This window comes from Elaeis guineensis, chromosome 10, assembly GCF_000442705.2.
Source record: "Elaeis guineensis isolate ETL-2024a chromosome 10, EG11, whole genome shotgun sequence".
In the NCBI taxonomy this organism is placed as follows: Eukaryota; Viridiplantae; Streptophyta; class Magnoliopsida; order Arecales; family Arecaceae; genus Elaeis; species Elaeis guineensis.
In genome coordinates this window covers 18434729-18457566 of record NC_026002.2, presented here as the reverse complement: position 1 = coordinate 18457566, position 22838 = coordinate 18434729, and the positions used below count along the sequence as shown (strand labels likewise).

General features: G+C 37.5%; 1 protein-coding gene across 2 annotated transcripts; it reads left to right on the top strand.

The window, feature by feature from the left end:
- The first annotated feature begins 2766 nt into the window (after positions 1-2766).
- Positions 2767-9064, top strand: LOC105052876 (squamosa promoter-binding-like protein 15). 2 transcript variants are annotated; one of them, XM_010933853.4, is made up of 11 exons: positions 2767-3226; positions 3406-4159; positions 4772-4965; positions 5046-5893; positions 6016-6090; positions 6213-6320; positions 6400-6517; positions 6688-6823; positions 6916-7060; positions 7187-7774; positions 8056-9064. In XM_010933853.4, the coding sequence occupies exons 2-11, from the start codon at positions 3522-3524 to the stop codon at positions 8485-8487; spliced, it is 3282 nt and encodes a 1093-aa protein (XP_010932155.1). In that variant the 5' UTR covers positions 2767-3226; positions 3406-3521; the 3' UTR covers positions 8488-9064. The 2 variants fall into 2 exon arrangements, with proteins under 2 accessions (XP_010932155.1, XP_010932156.1); XM_010933854.4 differs by having other exon boundaries at positions 2767-3232.
- The last annotated feature ends 13774 nt before the right edge of the window (positions 9065-22838 follow it).

The following is a 22838-nucleotide window of genomic DNA, read 5'->3' as shown; positions in this document are numbered from 1 at the left end:
TCAAAAAAATATATATATATATATATATTTGATAAGTTAAACATCTTTAAAAATATATTCTTTTAAATTATCACGTACACCACATGTGCTCAGTACTACGATGGTGTACTCAGTACTAGGATAATAACTACTCATTCTCTCATTTTCTAAATAACGACAAAAATTACAACCATCAAATTAATTCATGGTGGAACGATCCATGCAGATGGCTCTTCTTATCCAACTCCATAACCATAACCCATAGAGTTTGGAATACTCCGTCATTTATGTAGTACATCCTCTATATAGTGAGAAGAGAAGCTCAACCATGACTTGCAACCAATCACATACAAGAATGACACACCAAAATGTTTTCTCCACCGTCCTCCACATGCCACATGTACCCTCCATGATGCAGTTGTTGAAGGATCTCCATCAACATGTCAAGGCCATGGCCATCAATAGACTCTCACGAGTCCTCTAACCGGGTGCCCTGCAAATGGGTTTCCTTGTGAAAGGGTGCAACTTTCTGTGATTAAAATAGGTCACGTTGCATGGTACATGATATGTGTCTATCTTCAGCAAGTCGCCATGGTAGGTAGGTTATGGCCATACAACCTGGACTCGGTGTTTCGTGTTCGAATTTAACACGAATTTATGATGAAAGTTTTTGGCAGTAGCCAATACGCGTCGCTTGGGACCATGTCCAGATAAGAGGTACGAGAAACTAGATGGGTATTTAGGTCATTTTATCAGGGCCCTTCGTGCAAGCGACGGTACGTTGCTCGAGGCTGCCGTTAGAGTTACCGTGTCAGCTCCTAATAGGCCGCTTGGATCCGCTAATTTTTCGTGCACGCGTGTCGGCATTCTGGATGTTGATGACTTTATATGACGAAAATGCCCTCGCCTTTTTTCTCGGTTACGGGAGCTTTTCGGAGCCACGTAAAACGAACAATCCGCTTTATGCGGGTCGGTACAGCCGAAAGTCTCGAATTCTGGGGGCATGAAACAAATATTTTGGCGAGGAAATGAGGGAAAAAAAAAAGGATGGCGTGGTTATTTGGATAAATTTCTTTTCGTCACCGTTGGGGGCGGGTAACACGAGCATCTTTGGTGCCTTCCGAAATATCGGTGCCATAGGCGTGAGAGAGAGAGAAAGCAGCCTCTTCTGACACGGAACTGTGGAGGGATCGGATAGGTCGTTACAAATTTCCCTTCCATATTTGTCTTGGGACGATCAGATCGGATAAAATTATAAAAATTAATTTTTTCATATAAATTATTATTTATCTTAAATAAAATTTATATAAAATAGATAAAATCAATTTTATTGGAGTTAAATTAGATCAAAGATGAAATAGGATAAATTATTATCTCTATTCATATATATAATTATTATAAAAAAATATGAAAATTTAGTCTAGTAAATATTTTCATAAGATCTATTTGCTAAAAAAAAGAGCCACCACAAAGGCCATTAAAAATAGAAATACACAGGATATTTAAAATATTTAAGTTATTTTTATAATATAATTATTATTTTGCATGCGCCATGTACTAATTTATTTGAGAAAAAATTGCATATGTTGAATAGTTGTCCCATATATTAAAGATATATTTAATAATTTTAGTAAGTATTTTTTATTGGTATTGTGGATTCATCTTCTTTCTCTTCTTTTTCTTTTTAAAAACAACCACTTTAGAATTAGTATCAAGGGTGATGTATTTTTAAAAAAGAAGGATGTTCATATCTTAAAAAAAAAATTCCTCTGTTTGTTTAAAACAAAAAAATTAAAAATAATTGCTGATGCCATGCGAATAAAATAAGTGGCATATGTTGTCATATATTTAGATGACAACAACCAATTTTTTTGATAATTAACTTTCTACAAAAACATCACAATAGCTTTTTTAGTTGTGATCATTCAAAATGCATACACACATTCATGTAGGTATGTATATAATATCACTAAATATATTATTAAAAATAATTAATTTTTTAGTCTTTGAAAAATATACAAGGTTATCCTAAAGTAATGCTTTAAGTTAGCTTGGTCATGCAGGACATGTGATTAAAATATAAATTTTGGTCACCATTCAAGATATCATTAGTTCTATGTGGCAATCAATGATTGATCAAATAATATCCAATCTACATTGGTCACGTAGAACGCATGATCAGGGCAGTGGTGGAGGGGATGATTCGTAAAAAATTGAACCCAAAGCTCCTAATTGCTAATAGAAGAGTGTGATCATTAATATAGATCTCAATTCATATATAGTGCAATATTCTTAATATTTTTATCTCTTTGTTATTTTAGTTATTTTGAAATATATGTATACATAATCCAACAAATAGTGATGGATGGGGTTCATGAATTACCACTGCGGCTTTGAATCATTAATTAATTGTTGCCACAGTCAACAAGTTTTCTAATTTCATATGAACATAATTCATGTGTGGTTATCAAATTACATAGCAAAACTAGATACATGGAACACAATATAGCTGTAATCTCCCAAATTATGATAGAGTTAGGATTTGAACCGAGATAGCTGATACTACTACAGACATTCGTTATCAATTCTTACCTCCACCCCCTAACACACGCACAAGAGAGAGAGAGAGAGATGCTTTTTTTTTTTTTTTTGGTTGTAAAAAAAGGGAAACGTCATCAATGAAATAAAATGGCATGCATAATATACAACGGCAATTATGAAGTAACAACGGCCGTTATCTGGACCGGGAGACGTTTTAGTGTGAGGAAGAGAATCCTCCCACCACTTTATTACGTGACAAAATAATTGAAGGGTCTTGGTGGGGGTCTGGTCACCACCGATTCCTCCTTCCTTCCTGCTTCTTTTTCCCCCCACTGGTACGGCGAGGCATGGGGCGGCGACTCCCGAAGTTAACAAAAGCCATCGCTTGCGTCGGAATTTGCTCCTTTTGCCACGCCGCGGGCCGAGCAACAAAGGAGAACCAACCGTAGAACGTGGGAACCGAAGAAAGACTTTTTCTTCTCCTCCTCCTCCTCGAACCACTCCCATCTCATCCTCTTCTCCTCCGATCGGCTCCAGATCCGGTGGTTTCCCACCGTTTCACGGCGATCCCCACCGTTTCACGGCGATCCAGGGAGCGGGGATTCCGCTTCCTGAGTTTTTTTTTCCGGCGTTCTTCCTCGATCTATGTCTGAGAATCGATCAGGGTTTACTTTTTTCTTAATTTGGACAGCAAAACTAGAATCTAGTGAGTGTAAGCCAACTTTCTTCAGATCTTCGATTTTCTTGTCAGTTATTTTTTGGTTCATTTGGGGCTTTCTTTGCGATTTGATCTCGATATTCGAATCGAAGCGTTTCCTGCTCTTTCTGTGGTGATTTAGTAATCGTTTCTGCGTTTTTTTCTTCATTTTTGTTTGGTACAATTAGGTTGGAGTTAGGTTCAGGTGTGAAAGGCGTTTGGGATACCGAAGAAAGGGAGTTTTTTTCTTCGGGCGTGGGAACGAATTTGAGGGAGATTTAGCGTTTGGTTGGCTTCAGGAGAGATGGAGGGACAGGTGGGCGCCCAGGTCGCCCATCCCGTTTTCTTCCACCAGCCGCTTCCTGATCAGTTCCACGAAGCGGCGGCGCTTGGCAAGAAGCGGGATTTCCCCTGGCAAGGCCCCGCCTTCCACCACGGCCAGCAACAGCAGCGACTGATGGGCGCTTCTCTTCTTCCCAACAACAACCACCCCGGTGGCGGTTGGAACCCCAAGATGTGGGATTGGGACAGCTTGAATTTTGCGGCGAAACCCTCGGCCGATGGCTCCGATGTTGTCTATTTGGGGACCCAGCCTGCGGCTGTCACCGCTGAGGTGGAGCAGAGGAAGAAAGGGGAGGAGAGTTCCAAAGGTCCGACCTTGGGCAAGGGTTTGGAAGAGGATGGGGAGAACCTCACTTTAAAGCTTGGAGGGGCCAACTACACGGCGTCGGAGGAGCCGGTGGCGAGGCCCAACAAGAGGGTAAGGTCCGGGTCGCCGGGGAGTGGCGGCAGCTACCCGATGTGCCAGGTCGATGATTGTAGGGCGGATCTGTCGAACGCCAAGGATTACCACCGCCGGCACAAGGTCTGCGAGGTTCACAGCAAGACGACCAAGGCTCTCGTGGGGAAGCAGATGCAGAGGTTCTGTCAGCAGTGCAGCAGGTAACCGAATCTCCCAAAGTCAAAGCCTTTTTGATTCATCGATTGTTTCCATGTTGTCTTTTGCCCAAATTTCTCCGATTGTTGGTCATGTCTCTGTTGTACGGTAAGTGTTTCATAAATGAACCTGTAATTCCTTGTGTTCTGGTATCTCTGAGCAAATCATGTGTGATAATAAGATATGTCGGAAAGTTGTTGTTTTGATTGGTTGTGTAACTGGCATGATCTATTTTTATTAATTTTTCCATGCATTATGTGGCGAGTTTATCATCAATGATCTATTTGGATCCTTATATTCATAGATTCTTTTCTGAGGTGATCCAAGACATATTAAGACTAGTGCTGGAAAGTTTTGTCTCACGTAGTTTAAAGCTGTAGTTGTCTTTCCCATTTATCTTTTTTTTTTTTTTTTTTTTGCTGGTTTAAATCCTGTAAAATTTTATGCCCACAATCCAGTTGCTTTGAGTTGTTTTCGAATATAAAAGTGCATATTCATGTACTCCCTCATGTAATTTGGATCTAGTTTGAAGTTATTAGTTTTCCATCTCTTGGTCCTGGCTTGATGCTTGTATGTTTTGAGACAAATCAGTAAAGTTTCTATCTCATGTTATTCAGATTTCACCCCCTTTCTGAGTTTGACGAGGGGAAGAGAAGCTGCAGAAGGAGGCTTGCAGGACATAACCGACGAAGAAGGAAGACCCAGCCAGAGGATGTTTCCTCTCGGTTGTTGCTTCCTGGAAACCAAGAGAATGCAACTAACGGGAATTCGGATATTGCCAACTTGTTAGCGATTTTGGCGCGCTTGCAAGGTAAGCTATTTTGCTTATATGGTACTCATTTGTTGTAGGCTATTGGATTAAACCCTCATTAATCACGACTGCAATTCCAGGTAACAATGCAGGTAAACCAGCTAGCCTCCCCCCTCTACCTGATAGGGACCGTCTCATCCAATTCCTTAGTAAAATAAACAATTTGAACACTGCAAACACTTCATCAAGATTACCAATATCTGGTGGTATTGATCTAAATGTTTCACAAGCTTCCCAGCAAGGTTCGCTTGAACAAACCCCAAAAGGAAATGGGAATCCTAATGTACCATCAACCATGAACCTGCTGGCAGTTCTCTCTGCAGCACTCGCAGCTTCTGCCTCTGAGGCTATTGCTTCTCTTTCTCAGGGGAGTAGCGACAATAGTGGCAGTGATAAAACCAAGATACAATGTGCAGAACCTGCTACTGATGTCAATTCACACAGCAAACTAACCCGAACCTTTCCTTCAGTGGGAGTAGTAAGAACCAACTGCATTGGTCAATACCCAACAGAAGTACCTGATCAGCCAGTTCAGGAAGCCCGGCCAAGTTTGCCACTGCAGCTGTTTGGTCCTGCTGAAGATGACAGTCCTCCAAAACTGGGATCTGCAATAAAATATTTATCCTCCGAAAGCAGCAACCCCATGGAAGAGAGGTCCCCTTCATCTTCTCCTCCTGTTACGCAGAAGCTTTTTCCTCTACATTCAGCAGAAGAAAGTATGAAGCATGCCAGGATGTCAAACTGCAGGGAAGACAACGCTACAGTTGAACTAAGCACAAGTCATGGATGGAATGCACCATTTGAGCTCTTTAAGGACTCACAAAGAAGAGTTGACAATGGGATAGTACAAAATCATCCATATCAAGCTGGGTATACTTCCTCCTCTGGTTCGGACCATTCACCTTCTAGCTCAAATTCTGACGCACAGGTAGCACAGCCAGTTCACAATGATTTTTGTTTGTCTTGATTACCTGGTCCATCCTATCTATGAAGTGGTAATGTAAGCTCAGGTTGCCATTCTTTATTTTAACTTAGTATTATCTCCCGTAGGATCGGACGGGTCGGATCATTTTTAAGCTCTTTGACAAGGATCCAAGCAATTTTCCAGGGACCCTCCGTAATCAGGTATGACATCTGAGAAGGATATGTCACTACATCTTGCTGAAATGGTTATTTACTGTTTTTTACCATCTTGGGATCTGCTCTTTTTGAATGATCAAGTAATATTGATGACTTTGTGATTTCAGATATTAAATTGGCTCTCCCACAGTCCATCAGAAATGGAGAGCTACATCCGACCTGGTTGTGTGGTCCTATCAGTTTATTTATCAATGCCATTGATTGCATGGGATAAAGTAATTGCGATAGCCATAAGCCTTTTTTGTATTCTGGCAGTTCTTCCTCTTCAACTCAGTATGTGTGTTTGCTTTGCAGCTTGAAGAGGACCTTCTAAGACGAGTCGCTTCGCTAGTCCAGTGTTCAGAGTCAGAGTTTTGGAGAAATGGAAGGTTTTTAGTTCGTACGAGTAGGCAATTAGTCTCACATAAAGATGGTATGCTTTAATTGTTTACCTTCAGGCTTCCTTTTTTTTTTTTGTTTTTCCTTTTCAGGTATAGATATTGGGTGATTCTGCTTTTTTCATTCTGTTGGATGCATATGATGATATTAATTAAACACTTTGCAATTCACTAATTATATCAGTGTGCTGCTTATTTATCTCAGGAAAGATCCACCTGTGTAAATCATGGAGGACGTGGAGTGCTCCTGAATTGACCTCCGTATCACCTGTTGCCGTAGTGGGTGGGCAGGAGACTTCCCTTGTTCTTAAAGGTCGCAATCTGACAGTTCCTGGCACCAAGTAAGTTGAAGATCGAGATTCTTTATTCAGGCAAATAAATGTTATGAATAGCTTTTTTGCGTTAGGTCATAAGCAACACTTAATGAATGCAGAATCCACTGCACCTATATGGGAAAATACACATCAAAAGAAGTTCTGTGCTCAGCTTATCCAGGCACCATATATGATGATTCTAGTGTGGAGACCTTTGATTTTCCTGGAGGATCTCCCAAAATCTTTGGTCGTTGTTTCATTGAGGTAGTTTTCTTCAATTTAAACGAGTCAATATAGCTGCCAAAATGGTTGATATTGTGGCTGTTTATTGGCTCCAAATGTCAGAATTGAAAAATCTCAAGTTAACCTATCTTTGATTTTCATGTGCAGGTGGAGAATGGTTTTAAAGGGAATAGTTTTCCTGTTATCATCGCAGATGCTAGAATCTGTCAAGAGCTGAGGGTCCTTGAATCCGAGTTTGATGAAGATGTTCAGACAGAGGACCAGGTTCAGGAGAATGGGCAGCCAAGATCTAGAGAGGATGTTTTGCACTTTCTAAATGAACTTGGGTGGCTCTTTCAAAGGACAAATACCTCTTCGGCCCCTTCCTCTCCTGATTTTTCTATCACACGGTTTAAGTATCTTCTGACATTTTCTGTTGAACGAGATTGGTGCGCTCTTATTAAGACACTTCTGGACATACTTGCGGAAAGAAGTTCTAGAAGTGATGCCCAATCACAAGAAGCACTGGAAATGCTTGTAGAAATTCACCTCTTAAACAGAGCAGTGAAGAGAAGGTGCAGGAAAATGATTGATTTACTTCTCCATTATTCAGTGAGTCATGGAAATGATGATAAAAGTATATACCTCTTTCCTCCAAACCTCCCGGGTCCTGGTGGATTGACCCCATTACATCTTGCCGCATCCCTGGAGGACTCTGAGGGCATGGTTGATGCACTGACCAGTGATCCACAAGAGGTAAACTTAATTGTTATTCAAACTTTTGCTGCATTGTAAACAAGTTTTACCCTCTTTAATTCTTCTAAGCCGGCTCAACGCTTATCACGTCACGTGGCAGAATTTAATTAGCATTCTTTGAGATCTGACTTTAAAATGGTGCCTTCATATTATGTCTTTCATGTCATGCATTCAAGTCTCCCATGTTTCTAGTTACTTTACTGTGGTCTTCTTATTGTGATCTATCATGTTTCCGAAATTATTCTCACTGGTTTACCTGTTTTGTCTCCGAAACTTTTTAGATTGGATTGAACTGCTGGGATTCTTTACGGGATGACGGTGGTCAGTCTCCATATATGTATGCAACAATGAGGAACAATCATTCTTACAACAGTCTGGTGGGCAGGAAGCTTGCAGACAGAAAAAATGGCCAGGTATCAATTTCAGTTGCGAATGAAGATATATCTTTGCATAAATCATGGATAACAGGAGAGGAAGATAGACCAGTTGCCCAACCTCCGCAAGCAAGACCTTGTGGGCGTTGTGCCTTAGCAGGGGCAGGTTGGCTTGGGCGAACTCCCCGCACAAGGGGGCTTCTGGAACGACCTTATGTCCATTCAATGCTCGCAATTGCTGCAGTCTGTGTCTGTGTCTGCCTGTTCCTCCGAGGTTCACCACAGATTGGCTCTGTTGCTCCCTTCAAATGGGAGAATCTTGACTTCGGCCCAAGATAGCTTCAACTTGGTGATGCTGTTGCAGACAATGGGACAGCAAGTTCCCACATACAGTATCTGGTCATGATCGGTTATTTATCATTGTCGTAAAGTTTTGAATCGTGGGGACTGAACTTGTTAGGGGAGAGGTTCGATTCTTTGGCTGGTTGTCATGGTATCATTTGATGCGTGGACGTGGCGGAACGCGTGCTTGAGGAACCTTGGTATAGAGGATAAGGCAGAGCTAACACATGTTGGGTGGGGTTGGTTCTGAAAGCAACTTCAAGTATCTAGGCAAGTCTCCAACGCAACCAGCAACGCAAGCTTTTGGAGAAAGGGGAAAGAACATATTCTCCCACTTCGTTACCTTACCTGGATGGAGCAAGAAACTACACGCATTGGAGCGTTCGTGCTTGTTTGGAAGGGGGATTTTTATTTTTCCAAGTGTTCGTTACACATCTAGTGCTTTGCCATTTTAGTTCGCTTTTTTCCTTTTCTTTTTCCCCGTTGGATCCATGGGGAATGTAGCATGGAAAGTGCTCCATGGGTTCTGTCTGTAACAGGAGTGCTCAATTATATTGCATCTCATACTCTTTAAGTATTGGTGTCTGCTAGTTGGATGGAGATAGATGAGATAGATATATAGATAGATACCCTGATTGATTCTTTTATTCATGTTCTGAGTAGTATTTGCTGACACCTTTATATGCTCGCACATTGTCTACTCTTTACAGAATTATATGACATCAGGCTCCTTGAGCTTATCTTCCCACGAGTGGATTGGATCGCCCATCTTATCTATATTTTTCTCTCATCCTTCTCGGAGTTTCTCCTAATTAATGAACTTTTTATGTGTGCAATCCAGCTCTTATGATGATAAGGCCTTTTGGATTTTGTTGATGGGGCATATGCCCTTCAGAGAAGTAACCGACTAAAATTATGGTGGCGTTGGTGGTATAGAGGTGGGACATGCAGGGAGGGCGACGTGAGCTCCCCATTTGCATCACGTATGTTGGTGGTTTATTACCATGTCCACATCCCCTGGGCCTGACGTTTTTGTTATATGTGGGACAGTTACCTCCTAGCATGGAAGTAATCTAGTGAGCGCCAAGTGTGGACGGAGGTCAGGAGATGGCTGATGCTGCGGCGCAAAGGAAAGAGAAAGGTATTCCATCCGGTGCAAAACTGGTGGGATGGCTTGGATCACAAGGCACGATGTCTGTTTTGTTGGCACTGCAACAAAGCTAGAAAACAAAGTCCAGGCACGCTTGGTATTTTTGCAACTTGACATATATAAAACTAGCATGCCATGTGATGTCACAGCTCCATCTTATCAAAATCCAAAACGCCAAGTATGATTGTTAGGGGTTTCAGTCACTTGTCTCTTCCATCAAAGTCTGGATTACAACCTCATTGTTATTCCTAAATCCTAAATGGTGACAATTATGAGGTCTACCAGCTAATGTTATTATATTGTTACAGAAGAATAATTTGATTCTAGCTTGACGGTGGGCGAGTTTCTCTGACTGTGTCTGGCTAGCATTTTCTAACAAGAGATTTTAATCCCAGTCGGCACATGTCAAATCCCACGGAATTAATGAACCCAGGAGATTATAAAAAGGTCACAAGCTGGCATGTTACGTTGTACATCTAATTTAGAATCCTGCAGTTGGAAGCAAGTAATAAGTATAATCTATTCCTTGCTAATTCCTCCTGTATTGGATTACACTAATTTATGAATTCTCTCCAATTTATCTTTCCATATCTTATTTCTCTCTCCTTTGTTTTTATTTTTACCAGCAGGATGGGCGCAGGAATGAATCTAAATGTATCATACCTTATGTGCTGTCAGTGTAGTTAAATCATCCATTATTTATTGTAGATATTAATATGATCAATAGATGGGTGACCAAACGTGACAACATATGAGCTAGAATAAACCGTAACAAGTTTAACATAACTCCTCATGCAAATGTTGCAGTAAATTATAAATAAAACATGAAATTAAAAAAAAGATGGTGGTCCAGTCGAGGGTTGTTAAAGACGGAGGGTGGGTCCCACAAAAGGACATGTGAAGTTGGCGTGGGCGAGTGGGGGAAAGGACGGAGTCTGGGTGGGAATGGGGGTCAGAGAAGGTGGGCGGTGGGCGATGAGCTGGCTCGTACGCACGCGGGTTCGTACGCGCACCCGCAGCTGCTTCCATTTGACGGGCCCTGTTCCCGCCGTGATGGATCAGCCTTACCGCAGTGCGGGATCGAAATCCGCCGTCGGTCGCCAACATCCCGAGAATATCCGGCCGTCCGTTTATGCGATACGTGTCGGCGAAAACACGTCGACATTGTCATTGGAAGGAACGAGAAGATGTGCTTAGTGCCACGGTTCGAAAAGCACGGGTCGAATGGTCATGGGTCCAGCGTCCATCCGATGCTTCCTTGCTGATATTATATTTTATATGGAGTGCACCATCTTAAAAAATTATAACTATTTTGTTTGTTTTCGACGCATTAAGTTGAGTGTTTAATGAATAGAGTCCTGAGCAATTGTAATTGATAGTGTGTATAGCTAGATGGTACATGCAGTATACAGCATAATTTCTCGATTTCTAATGTATCCACCGAGAGCTGGACGAGAAGTTAAAAAATTTTAATATTATCTAAATCTTGGAAAATTATATATCATGGGCACCACCATGAAGGATTGGTGGAGTTCAAGCCCTTGTTCCCGAAGAAGAAAAGCAATGGGGCACCACATATCAAGTGATGCTACAATGGAGTATCACGTTGATACATATTTAAAATATTTGATTGTTGGAAAGGAGGGACAAGTTTGCCATACTTGCAGGAGTGGTTCTCGGTGGTTGTATAATGGGGAGAAGTACCTCCTCCTCTTTTTTTTTCGCAAGAAAAAATGGGGGTGGAGGTCTAGGCGTGTATTGGAGAAGGCAACCATTAGTAGTACTACAGCACTAGCTTTACGTTTCTTGTACCCATGAAAAGGAAAGGACGATTATTTAAAACGCTTGGCCTGCCTATTTTAAATATTCCATTTATAAAGGAGTGGGGACTGGGGGGGGGGGGGATGAACAGCCCTTGGACAAGATGGAGTGGCGGCAATGACAACCACTTGTTGAACCCATCAACATGGTTAGCATTGGAGGTTGAGGCAATGGTGGATTGCTGGGTGGGTTTTCTTTGTGCTCCATTCAATGGATACTTCCTTGTCTACAGGCCTCATATTATTAAAGGAAGAAAAAAAACCCATTTTTTTTTTTAAAAAGAAATTTTATACTAGACATTGTCATTAAAAATGATTCTCTGTTTGTCTTACAAATCAAAAACCCATAAAATAAGAAGCGAGGGCACTTTTTTTTTTCCCTTTTTTTTTTGAAAGAAAAAAAATATCTTACAGCGGTTCATTCATGGTTTGGATGGCAACATAATTTCATTGCATTTAGTGCAGTTTGGTACAATATGAGCCGATTATATCAGCTTAATTTCGAAGTAATTAGCCTATTGGCTCTTCTTGTGGATTTACTGTCAAATGAATCAACATGAAAACAACACTGATGTGCAAGTAATAACTAGTGCAAAAGGTATTCTCCCTTTTTGATCCGCCAAGTCAAAAACACATGATATTTCCCAGGGGATACGGTCACATGGACAAGGATTGAAGAGTACAATATAGACTTTGTATTTTGTATTAAAGAATATTATTTTTTTTATTACATAAGATGGGAGTTGGAGGGGGACGATCCGGCGTATCTATCTTTTTTGGACGTGATCATAGGACTCCAATCTCCACCGAAGAATGTTCGATTCGGAACGAGTTTGGATGAATAGACGACCTTTCTCTCCACTATATAAACGAATCAAATGGATGAGTAATCATTCCAGTACTATCAAGAGTCAACGGATTAGATACCGTGTTCGGACCGTCAGGATACACTCCATTTGACAGTCATTTATATTTTGATATTTAATCGCAGTCGGTATCTATCATCATTCGAATCCGGATCACATCGTTGAAAATAAAGGTCTATTCTATGGAGATGCTACCTAATGACTATTAAAAAATACTATTGATCTATTGATCGCAAGTTGTGCCTATGCTATCAACCTCCTTGACCAGAGACTAAAGATGCTTGAAAGTAAGAAAACTTGTCCCCCTGATGTTAGAACGGCAACCAGATTGGGTGGACCGCTGCATGAAGAATTGCTTTAGTTTCCAGATAAGCAAATGGCTTGGTGTATACCGATATTCTAGTCGTTTTTATGAAGCATTATACCCTTGAAACTTGGTTGCAAGGTTTGATAGAACATGACTTGTTCCAATTTTGCAGTTTGCGGAGATTTCCAGCAATTGCAAACGTCCCTAGTGGCAAGTGGACTGGAAAGCAGTCCCTGGGTCTCTTTTCTTGGTTATTTTTCAAGAGTGGAATAGTTGAAGTACCAAACTTGCCATTAGCTTGGCCCAAGAAAGATTCGCTGTATCGTACATTTGTTGTCACTTGATCCATGCAGCAACTATTGTTGTGGGTGCAATTCCATCAGTCCAATCCATCCATAAATTGCACAAAAGCAACTTACTTTCTTGGCTATAAGGAGCAGCTTGATGTGTCTTCTTTGGTGCTCACTAACTGTGGAGAGTTTAGAGCTTTTTTGTGGGACCATTCAACTGTGGGATCAATTTAGAGCTTAGACTGATTGTGGATAGTTTCACCACACTCCACAGGCCACTATTTTTGAGCCAAAAGGTGTTGAGGACCTTGGCATGTATGCACTGCACTTGTGCAAACTAGCAGCCAATATGGTGTTGCATCCTTATATTTTATGGGCACAGAAGTGGATCTGAAAATAAATTCTAGAAAGTTTATTTATCAATTTTTAATTTGACTCAAAATTATTTTTAAATCTTTCAAATTTTCAGTTAAAATAAAATATCCCCAGACTGCTAATGATTTATTTTTGAATTCCTTCCGCCTATTGTTGCCACCTGCTACTGTTTAAGCCCATTTAAATGATCGAAATGATCTTGACGATTTTGGAGGGAAAGATTAACCCTGCAGAGACTTACTTAGTGATGGATTTTTGATTTATTTACAAATGACACCCCTTTAACTTTCTCAACTGGAACACCTTCTTAACGCCACATCTCCAATCCTACGCCGCCGCCGCCGCCGCCACCGTCCTCTCTTTTCACTCCATCTCTACCAGCAGTCAAGGTAGTAATATCTCTTTTACACCCTTTATTTTTTCCTCTCTCTTCCCCTTCCTGTTTTTCTTCTTTTTTCTCTGATCTCTCCCTCATTCCTATGATTCTTTGGATCTGTGGTACGGTCTCAGCTGATCCATCTTTATCCCTATTTTGTTAGTTCCAAAATATTGTTACTCATCTTTAAACCAAAAAAAAAGATATGATCTCCATTGTTTTATTTATAGTATTTTTCATTTATTATATAAGTAAATAGTTAAATATATTTTTAAGTATTTATTTATTATATTATTTAATAGCTTGATATATAGATGGATTACTGATATCTGTTTCATATTCTCTTTATCAATATGTTATACTATACATTACTCATAAAGTAAGTAATTATAGATGAATTATCATATAGTGGTGGCAAAATACGGGCAACAAGAGAACATATTGAGGGTGAATCGAAAGAGCATATTCGATAAAATTATAGATAGGATATGCAGTAGGTGAGGTATGGATAAAGACATTCTGATACTGAAATATCAAATTTTCATCTTAGAAAACTCTATGTTTAAACTCAAGAATGATGAGGATATCCAATGTATGCTTGATTTTCACATTGCACTGAAGTCTCCGTCAATAGAGATCAATATGGAGATCAACCTTAGTAATAGATCAGAATCAACTCGTCTAATTGAGTTGGGGTAAAATTTTTTCTTTAAATTATTTCATTATTATGATTCATCCAAAGTTCATTGTCCACTGTAATTATTTCATATTTTTGACAGCATATTTGGTCTACAAGACGTTGGGAGTATGGCTCTTACGATCATAGCTTCATCCCAAGGTTCTATATCTACATCCGGCCTTTGATTAGCTAGATCATGTGAGAATGCCATAACAGGCATTGATCAGTTATTTAAAGATGTAACTCATTTTAAGGAGACACTAAGAAATTATTCAATCGCACATAACAAAGATTATCAATTCATCAAGAATGATAAACTAAGAGTTATTGTCAAATGCATCAATGAAAATTATCCATGGCGACTACATGCATCAAGGGTTGGACAGCAAGAGACTTTCAAAATCAAAATATTTAGTAACACGCATACTTGCGGCAGTGGCGTTGGGAGGGCTGGACATCCAAAGGCATTAAAAACATGGATTGCCGATATAGTACTTCAGAAAGTTAGAGACAGACCATTGTATAGACCAATTGATATCAAGAAGGATATTCAAAAAGATTTTGATATTCATTTCCTTACAGATAAGCTTGGCTTGATAAAGAGGTTGCTAGAGTTGCATTACATAGTAAAAATTATGCATCATTTGATCTCTTGTGATGGTATGATGAAGCAATGGCTGAGACTAACCCAGAAAGTTTATTTGTACTTGAGTATCCAGATGGACATTTTGAGAGGATGGTTATATGTTTTCATGCATGTTTAGTTGGATTCAAAAGTGGATGCTGCCCTTTATTATTTATGGATGGAACCCATATCTTTAATAGATACGATGGTGTAATGCTCTCAGCAGTGGCACTTAACGCTGAGAATGGGATGTTTTCACTAGTCTTTGCTATTGTTAGTGCAGAGAATGATGCCAATTGGGTTTGATTTTGTAAGAAACTCCATGATGTAATTTATAACCATGAAGATCTTTACTATCATCAATTATATTTTATTTCAGATAAAGCAAAAGACTTGACAAAGGGTGTGAGGACTTCATTTCCTAATGCTACCCATGGTTATTGTTTGCAGTATCTAAAGGAGAATTTCAAAAAAAAGCTTGGTGGGTTATTGGTAGCACAAAGAGAAAAAATATTAAGCCTACTTGATAGCGCAGCTTATGCATAACAAATATCATAATTCATTGGTTATATTAGTGTCATAAGAGAGATTTCATCGAAGACATGTGAATGGATTGAACATGGCTCGGATATTGATCACTGGCCAAATACTCTATTTAAGGAAGAGCGATATGGGGAGATGTACTCTAATATTGTGGAGTCATTTAACAATTAGACAAAAGAGGCACGATAACTTTCAATAACTCCTATGGTAGATATGCTACGGTATAAGATGATGGAGTTGATGCATGAGAGATGTGATCGTTCCCATAAATGGTAGATATATTTAGTTTCTAAGATTGATGAGCTAATAAATATGAACATTGAAGATGGAAGGGGTCTTACAATCCAATATTCGGATGGTGAGTGGTTTGAAGTAATTGCGGATTGCCTATACGAAGTTAATCTTAACACTCATATTTATTCATATAGGTATTGGCAGGTCTATGGTCACTCTTGCTCACATGCATGTGCAATAATAATTAGGAAGCATGAGTCAGTATATACATATGTATCTGAATTTTTTACAATGGATGCTTATCAGAGAATGTATAAGCATGTCATTTTTCCTATCGCGGATATTTCTAAACCAACAAGGGTGAAGCGTGAGGATCTGATTATAAAACCATCTATAACCAAATCAAAGGTAGGAAGGCCTAAACAGAAATACATTGAATCCCAACCAGAGGAAGTCCGTTTGCTTAAATATGGGAGATGTCATAATATTGGGCACAACCGAAAGACATGCAATACCCCAATGCTGAAGAATAAGTATATCTTGAAGTCTGTATGGTTATATTCTATTGACACTCATATATATGGAAAAGATGAAGTTATAAAAGTTAGTTTTTTATGAAGCTAATTGATTATTTTTTATTTATTTCAGATTTACTCTCTTTTAGATACAGCTCAACAGTTGTCCACACAAAGAAGGATTTCAATGTATCAAGAATCCATATTTTTGTTGTCTTTTTGATTCTTGAAGCTTGTATGATTATGTTCTGTTAACACTCATATGTACGGAAAAGATGAAGTTATAAAAGTTAGTTTTTTATAAAGCTAATTGATTATTTCTTATTTGTTTCAGATTTACTCTCTTTTGGATGAAACTCAACAGTTGTCCAAACAAAGAAGGGTTTCAATATATCAAGAATCTATATTTTTGTTGCCTTTTTATTCTTGAAGCTTGTATATATGGTTATATTCTGTTGACACTCATATGTACGGAAAAGATGATGTTATAAAAGTTAACTTTTTATAAAGCTAATTGATTGTTTTTTATTTGTTACAGATTTACTCTCTTTTAGATGCACCTCAACAATTGTCCAAACAAAGAAGATTTCAATATATCAAAAATTCATATTTTTCCTGCCTTCTTGATTCTTGAAGCTTGTATGGTTATATTCTGTTGACACTCATATGTACGAAGAAGATGAAGTTATAAAAGTTAGTTTTTTATGAAGCTAATTGATTATTTTTTATTTGTTATAGATTTACTCTCTTTTGGATGCACCTCAACAAAGATCTAAACAAAGAAGGATTTTAATGTATCAAGAATCCAAATTTTTGCTGCCTTCTTGATTTTTGAAGGTTGAGTGCAAATATTCTATTGAGACTCACGTATTTATAAAAAAAATACAGTGTATATACAATTACTTTGTTGAGACTATAAATTTTTAGCCTTTCATTCAAATATAACCAAATTCATATGATTTATTAATATTTTTGTGCTTTATTCATTTTTATTGATGGATTGTAGTAGTTTATTGAATCTGCAGGTAGATTATACATGTAAATAGCTTGAATAATAGTCAGCTACTATGCAACTAGAGATGAAAATTTGAAAATTGAACCTGCAAGTGAACTGAGTTTGTATAACCAAAAAAATAAAACTGGATAACCAAACATCAAAATTGAATAACTAAAAATCAAAATTAGATAATCAGACCACTGACTCTGATACGAAGAGCAACTGGCACATTGGTCCAGCACATAACCTGAGCATAAACTTATGTAACCTGCAGATAAACTAGATAGATTGTACATGTAAATGACTTGAATAATAGTCAGCTACTATGCAATCAGAGATAAAAATCTAAAAACTGAATCTACAGGTGAACTTGGTTCGTATAACCAAACCATATATTTATATAATTGAAAATTATATTGTGTAATCTGAAAAAAAAAATCGGATAATCAGACATGAAAATTGGATAATCAGAAATAAAAATAGAATAACTAGACCACCGACTCCGACATGAAGAACAACTAGTACGTTGGCTCGGCACATAACCTGAGCATAAACCTGTGTAACCTAAATAGGGACCTGTGTAACCTGAATATAAACTTGTGTAACTTTAATACTACTTGTGTAACTTGAACATGGATATGTATAATCAATTTATCTAACCATAAAAACTGTCTTAACATAAATCTGTGTAATCAGAAATTAAAAATGGATAACCAGACAACCGACTGACACATAATCTCAGCTCAACAGTTGGCTCGCATATAATCAGATAACCGACTGGCATGAAGAGCAGCTCAACAGTTGATCCGGCATATAACCTGAGCATAAATCTGTATAACCTAAATAGGGATCTGTGTAATCTGAATATAAACTTGTGTAACTTTAACACTACTTATATAACCTGAACATGGACATGCGTAACCAATTTACCTAACCATAAAAACTATCTTAACATAAATCTGTGTCATCAGAAATCAAAAATAGATAACCAAACAACCGACTGGCACATAACCTACAGCTCAACAGTTGGCCCGGCACATAACCAGACAACCGACTGGCACGAAAAGCAGCTCAATAGTTGGCCCAGCACATACCTGATCATAAACCTGTGTAACATAAATAAAAACTTATGTAACCTTAATACAAATCTGTGTAATCTGAACATGGACCTGCGTAATCAATTATCAAATTTACATAACCATAAAAATGTCTTAACATAAATCTTTGTAACCCGAACAGCTTTCAATAAATTCTTTAAAAATAATCTATAATTAAAAATAAATATTAGTTACATAATTGTATCTCAATTGTTCATCCACAAGTAAAAATTATATTAAGATTGTCCATTCATAAGTAAAAATTACAATTGATCTCCCATTGTACTAGCCCCATTCCCATTAGCTGCAGTCTTTTCATCCTCTCCATGCTAATTAGCAGCTTCATGGCTTTTTCTCACTTCATTTGCAGTAGACTTTTCAAACTATTCTTCATCATTGACAGACTTTTTCTTCACTGAAAATATGCAATATATGCATAAACACATCATATAACTGAACAATAAAAACATATAATCGGACCAAATATACGTATAACTAAACACATGAATCAGATAAGCATACTTACTGTCACTTAAAAACTGTACTTCAGTATCACTTTTGGCTGCATGCCCTCCTCTATTGTTTCTCATACACAATTCCTCTTTTTAAATATTCGTGAATAAGAAGTACACTATATTCAGCTCGTAGCTTTATAATATCACTCAGTCCTATGTCTAATTATACCCCACATTGTAATAGTTTCATATAGTGTATCACAAAAATTTCATAATCAACGCTCCTAAAATTAAAATAGTGATCGAACACAAAATTAAAATTTATGACAAGTATAAATGAGCTTGTTTAATATTAATTGATACCCATATAGGGTCCTGCTAAGGACAATCATCAATTTATCAACGCAGCCAATCTGAAGCTTAGGGCAGATTATGATGCTTAGCCAAATATTAAAATTTTAATTTTTTTATTATAATTAATCAATAATTTATCAGTGATTTATACCTTGACAATATGCATAGGGTTAAAGAAGCATACCAAATTAAGTGCATCAGAATAGTAGATGGATGGAAAAAGAGAGGAGTAATACTTGAAGCATTTCTCCTCTATATCCATCACTAGTAGGTGCCAGTGGCAATTTATACACAAGGGCATAAAGGTCAATTTTGTCGCATTAATTTCAAATTCAAAACCTCTGAGAACATTATTCAAAAATTTTCAGAGTCTCTGTTGTGCATGTTGTTATAGAAAATATCAAAAATACAAGATCAATAATAATATATATGATGATTTCAAAGTAAAGAAACTCCAACAAAAACTCACCAGCAGCTACAACCTGATGAATACACAAGGAAGATATTTATTTGGTTCAGATTCTTGGTGCTTTTGAAAGAGTGCCATGAATGCATCGATAACCTGCATAACCGTTCAATGAATTTAAAAATGTTAGTCAATCATTTTTATCTTAAATAATTTTTATATATCAACTTACATCATCTTTCAACATCTGGTTGAATAGTAGCTTACGAACTTGCATTTGTGAAACAAGGCTACTTCCATTGGACCAAACTACTATCCCGTAACCACATAGAAAACTCATATAATCAGAGATTAGCACGTGTAATCAATGTTGAAAAAATGTAACCAAAGGCAAAAATATGTAGCCAATGACATTTTTAGTATAACTAAAAATATATTACTGATCCATTATCAGTGGGAGAAATCTCGCTATTGTCTCCCTCTCTTCCTCTGTAATATATTTTGATCCTGGATAATCTAGACATTTCTTACAGTACACTTGAATATTATCAAAAGTAACATTGAGCTTATAAGCATCATTGTATGCTTTTGAAAAATAAGAGTCTAGTTATTTATGTACCAGATAAAATTGAGTAGTCACGCTATCTGCATCAATAACAGATGTAACGGTGGGGGGTAGAGTTTCTGGCATATGGGCTTCTTCAACTATTTTATTTCTTCTTGATCGGTGGGTAGGTAGGATTGCATAAGGACTTTTTATCTTTACAGATTTCTCTCTATTGCCCCTACTCTTCACCATCCTAACTATTGAATTTGATTTTTTTTATTAACCCATCTATGCCCCTCCTCTTTCTAACACCACCCTCCTCTTTCTGTTCATATTCCTCTTTTCCTATAATTTTAGTACCTGTTGGAGGAAGATCAAAACAATCGTTAAAAAATTTAGATGGAGCTCCATCATCTCTAACCTCAGCTTCTTTCTCATCCTTTAGAGGCACAAGGCTTCCTTCAAGCTCAACAATTCTCTGCTTTAAAATTTTATTTTTCTTTCTTAGTCCATAAATTATCTGTTTCAACTTTTGATGCTTTTTCTTGTAGTATGAGATGATCTCTTTCATTTTTCTTAACCCTCTCTCCCTATCCACTCTCTTCTCTTTTATTTTTCTTTCCTCATTTTCACTCAGATTTTATCTTCTTGGATAGCCCACTTCTCATCTTGGCAATAGCATGGATGTGTGAGCATTGTCCTTCACTTGGTTGGAAGAGCCACTTCTCTTTCTTCTACAAGGGATTGTATCTGCAAAATTAAATATTAAAGTAAATAATCCATTACAAATAAATTTCAAGATTAAAAATATATGAATTTCAGCAATCCTATCAAATGAAAGCACATATCCACTATTCCAAAAAGAAGCATATTTTCAAACTTAAAAATACTTACATTTTTGGATGACACTTTAGCAATTCTAGATTGCAGCTGCTCCTGAATTAAAATTTTTTTTATACTATAGTTCAAAATATAGAGAAAAAATTCATAGTGGTTGCGATCAACCAAACTGTAATCTATATAACCATACCTGCATCATATGAGAAATAAAAACTATGTTACAGTAAAATATATGCAAATTTATAAAAAGCATCATAGAGGTGATGGGCACTTACACTAAGAGTGGTTACACAATCCCTTAAGTACCCAACATTCACCTTCTCATCTGCATTTCATTTTTATACCAATAAGACCTTCTCTTTGATAATGCTATACATGAAATTATATACGGCATGATCCCATGCAAAGTTAGAAAGTGAAGAGGGATCCTCCACATATCTACACAATAAATAAGACTGTAAGTATTTCTAATATATCAATTTACAAATAAATCAAAATTATAAAAATTAAAATATCTACCTAAAGATCTATCTAGCAACTTTCATGTTATTTATAGAGAATAAAAATATCCCCATGATATATAAAGACATGAAGTAGATAAAATCTTCAAAGTCCTCCATCCCTTCTCTCTCTACCAAGGATAGTATAAGGTCTTTCAATTTTTTTCGCTTAAATATCTCATTGCCATGTATCCTCTGCTCAAAGTACTTCCAAACTATATCAATTTTTTTTCAAGCATCTATTTTGAAACTGACACGGGCATCATATATTGGGAGATCCAAAATCAAGCCAACATCCCTTGCACTCCATCTCAACAAATGACTACATATTCTAAAACAATTAGAATCTATATCATACGCTGCAAGTAAATTATCAATTACTGCTCTCTCTTATTTGATAGAGGGTACATCAAGCAATACATGAAATAGAGTCATGCCCATGTAGCTTAAGTGGTGTTGGCTCATTTTCTTTTTAACTTTCAACATGAAGAGGTGGTATGATGTAATATAACATCGATAATTAATTAGAGAGCCCTTATCACTTGTCTCCTCTCCCTTATTGCTACCCTCACCTCTTTCGACTTCTTTTTCTTCCTCATCTTCACTGATGTCATCCTTTGACTCCAACTTATTTGTAATCTACATAAAATAAAAACCTTAAATATAAAAACTCATCGAATCTGCAAAAATAACATCAATTATGTAACCAAAGTTAATTTAAAAGTAAACACTTAGAAAGTATATATAATCAGGACTTTATGCAACCAAATATAACAAGTGAATTCTGTAATCAAAATATAAATACAGATGACTATAATCGATATATGTGTAATCAAGTAAATACTTACATAACTAAATCAGTAATCCATATAACTCTCTTATTAAATATGCAGGTAATTCAATCTAATATGTTACCTCCTTGTTCTTCTATTTTTTTTCCTTAGATCTCCTTCTTCTAGCAGTATTTCAAGTTGATACAGCCATTTTTTATCATAAAATAAATACATCAAACAACTAAATAAGATGTTTATTATATTTACAGCATGCGATAAAATATAATGATAATAAATCGGTACATAGTTCAAAATTTTGGTTACATACTTTACCGTAATGATTATACATACCATAAAATAGGGATAAACTAGGTAAAGCAAAGCTTAGGATGGGAGAGAAAAAGAAGCAGTTATCGTCGTCGCCAGTTCAGACCATTAGAGGGAGAGATCAGAGGAAAAAGAAGAAAAAGAGGAAGGAGAACAAGAAAAAAGGAGGGCGTACCGAGAAAATTTCATCGTCTGCTGCTGGTGAAGATGGAGAAAAAAGAGAGGGTGATGGCCGCGTGCGCCTGGGTGGCCGGATGGCGGTGCTGTCGAGG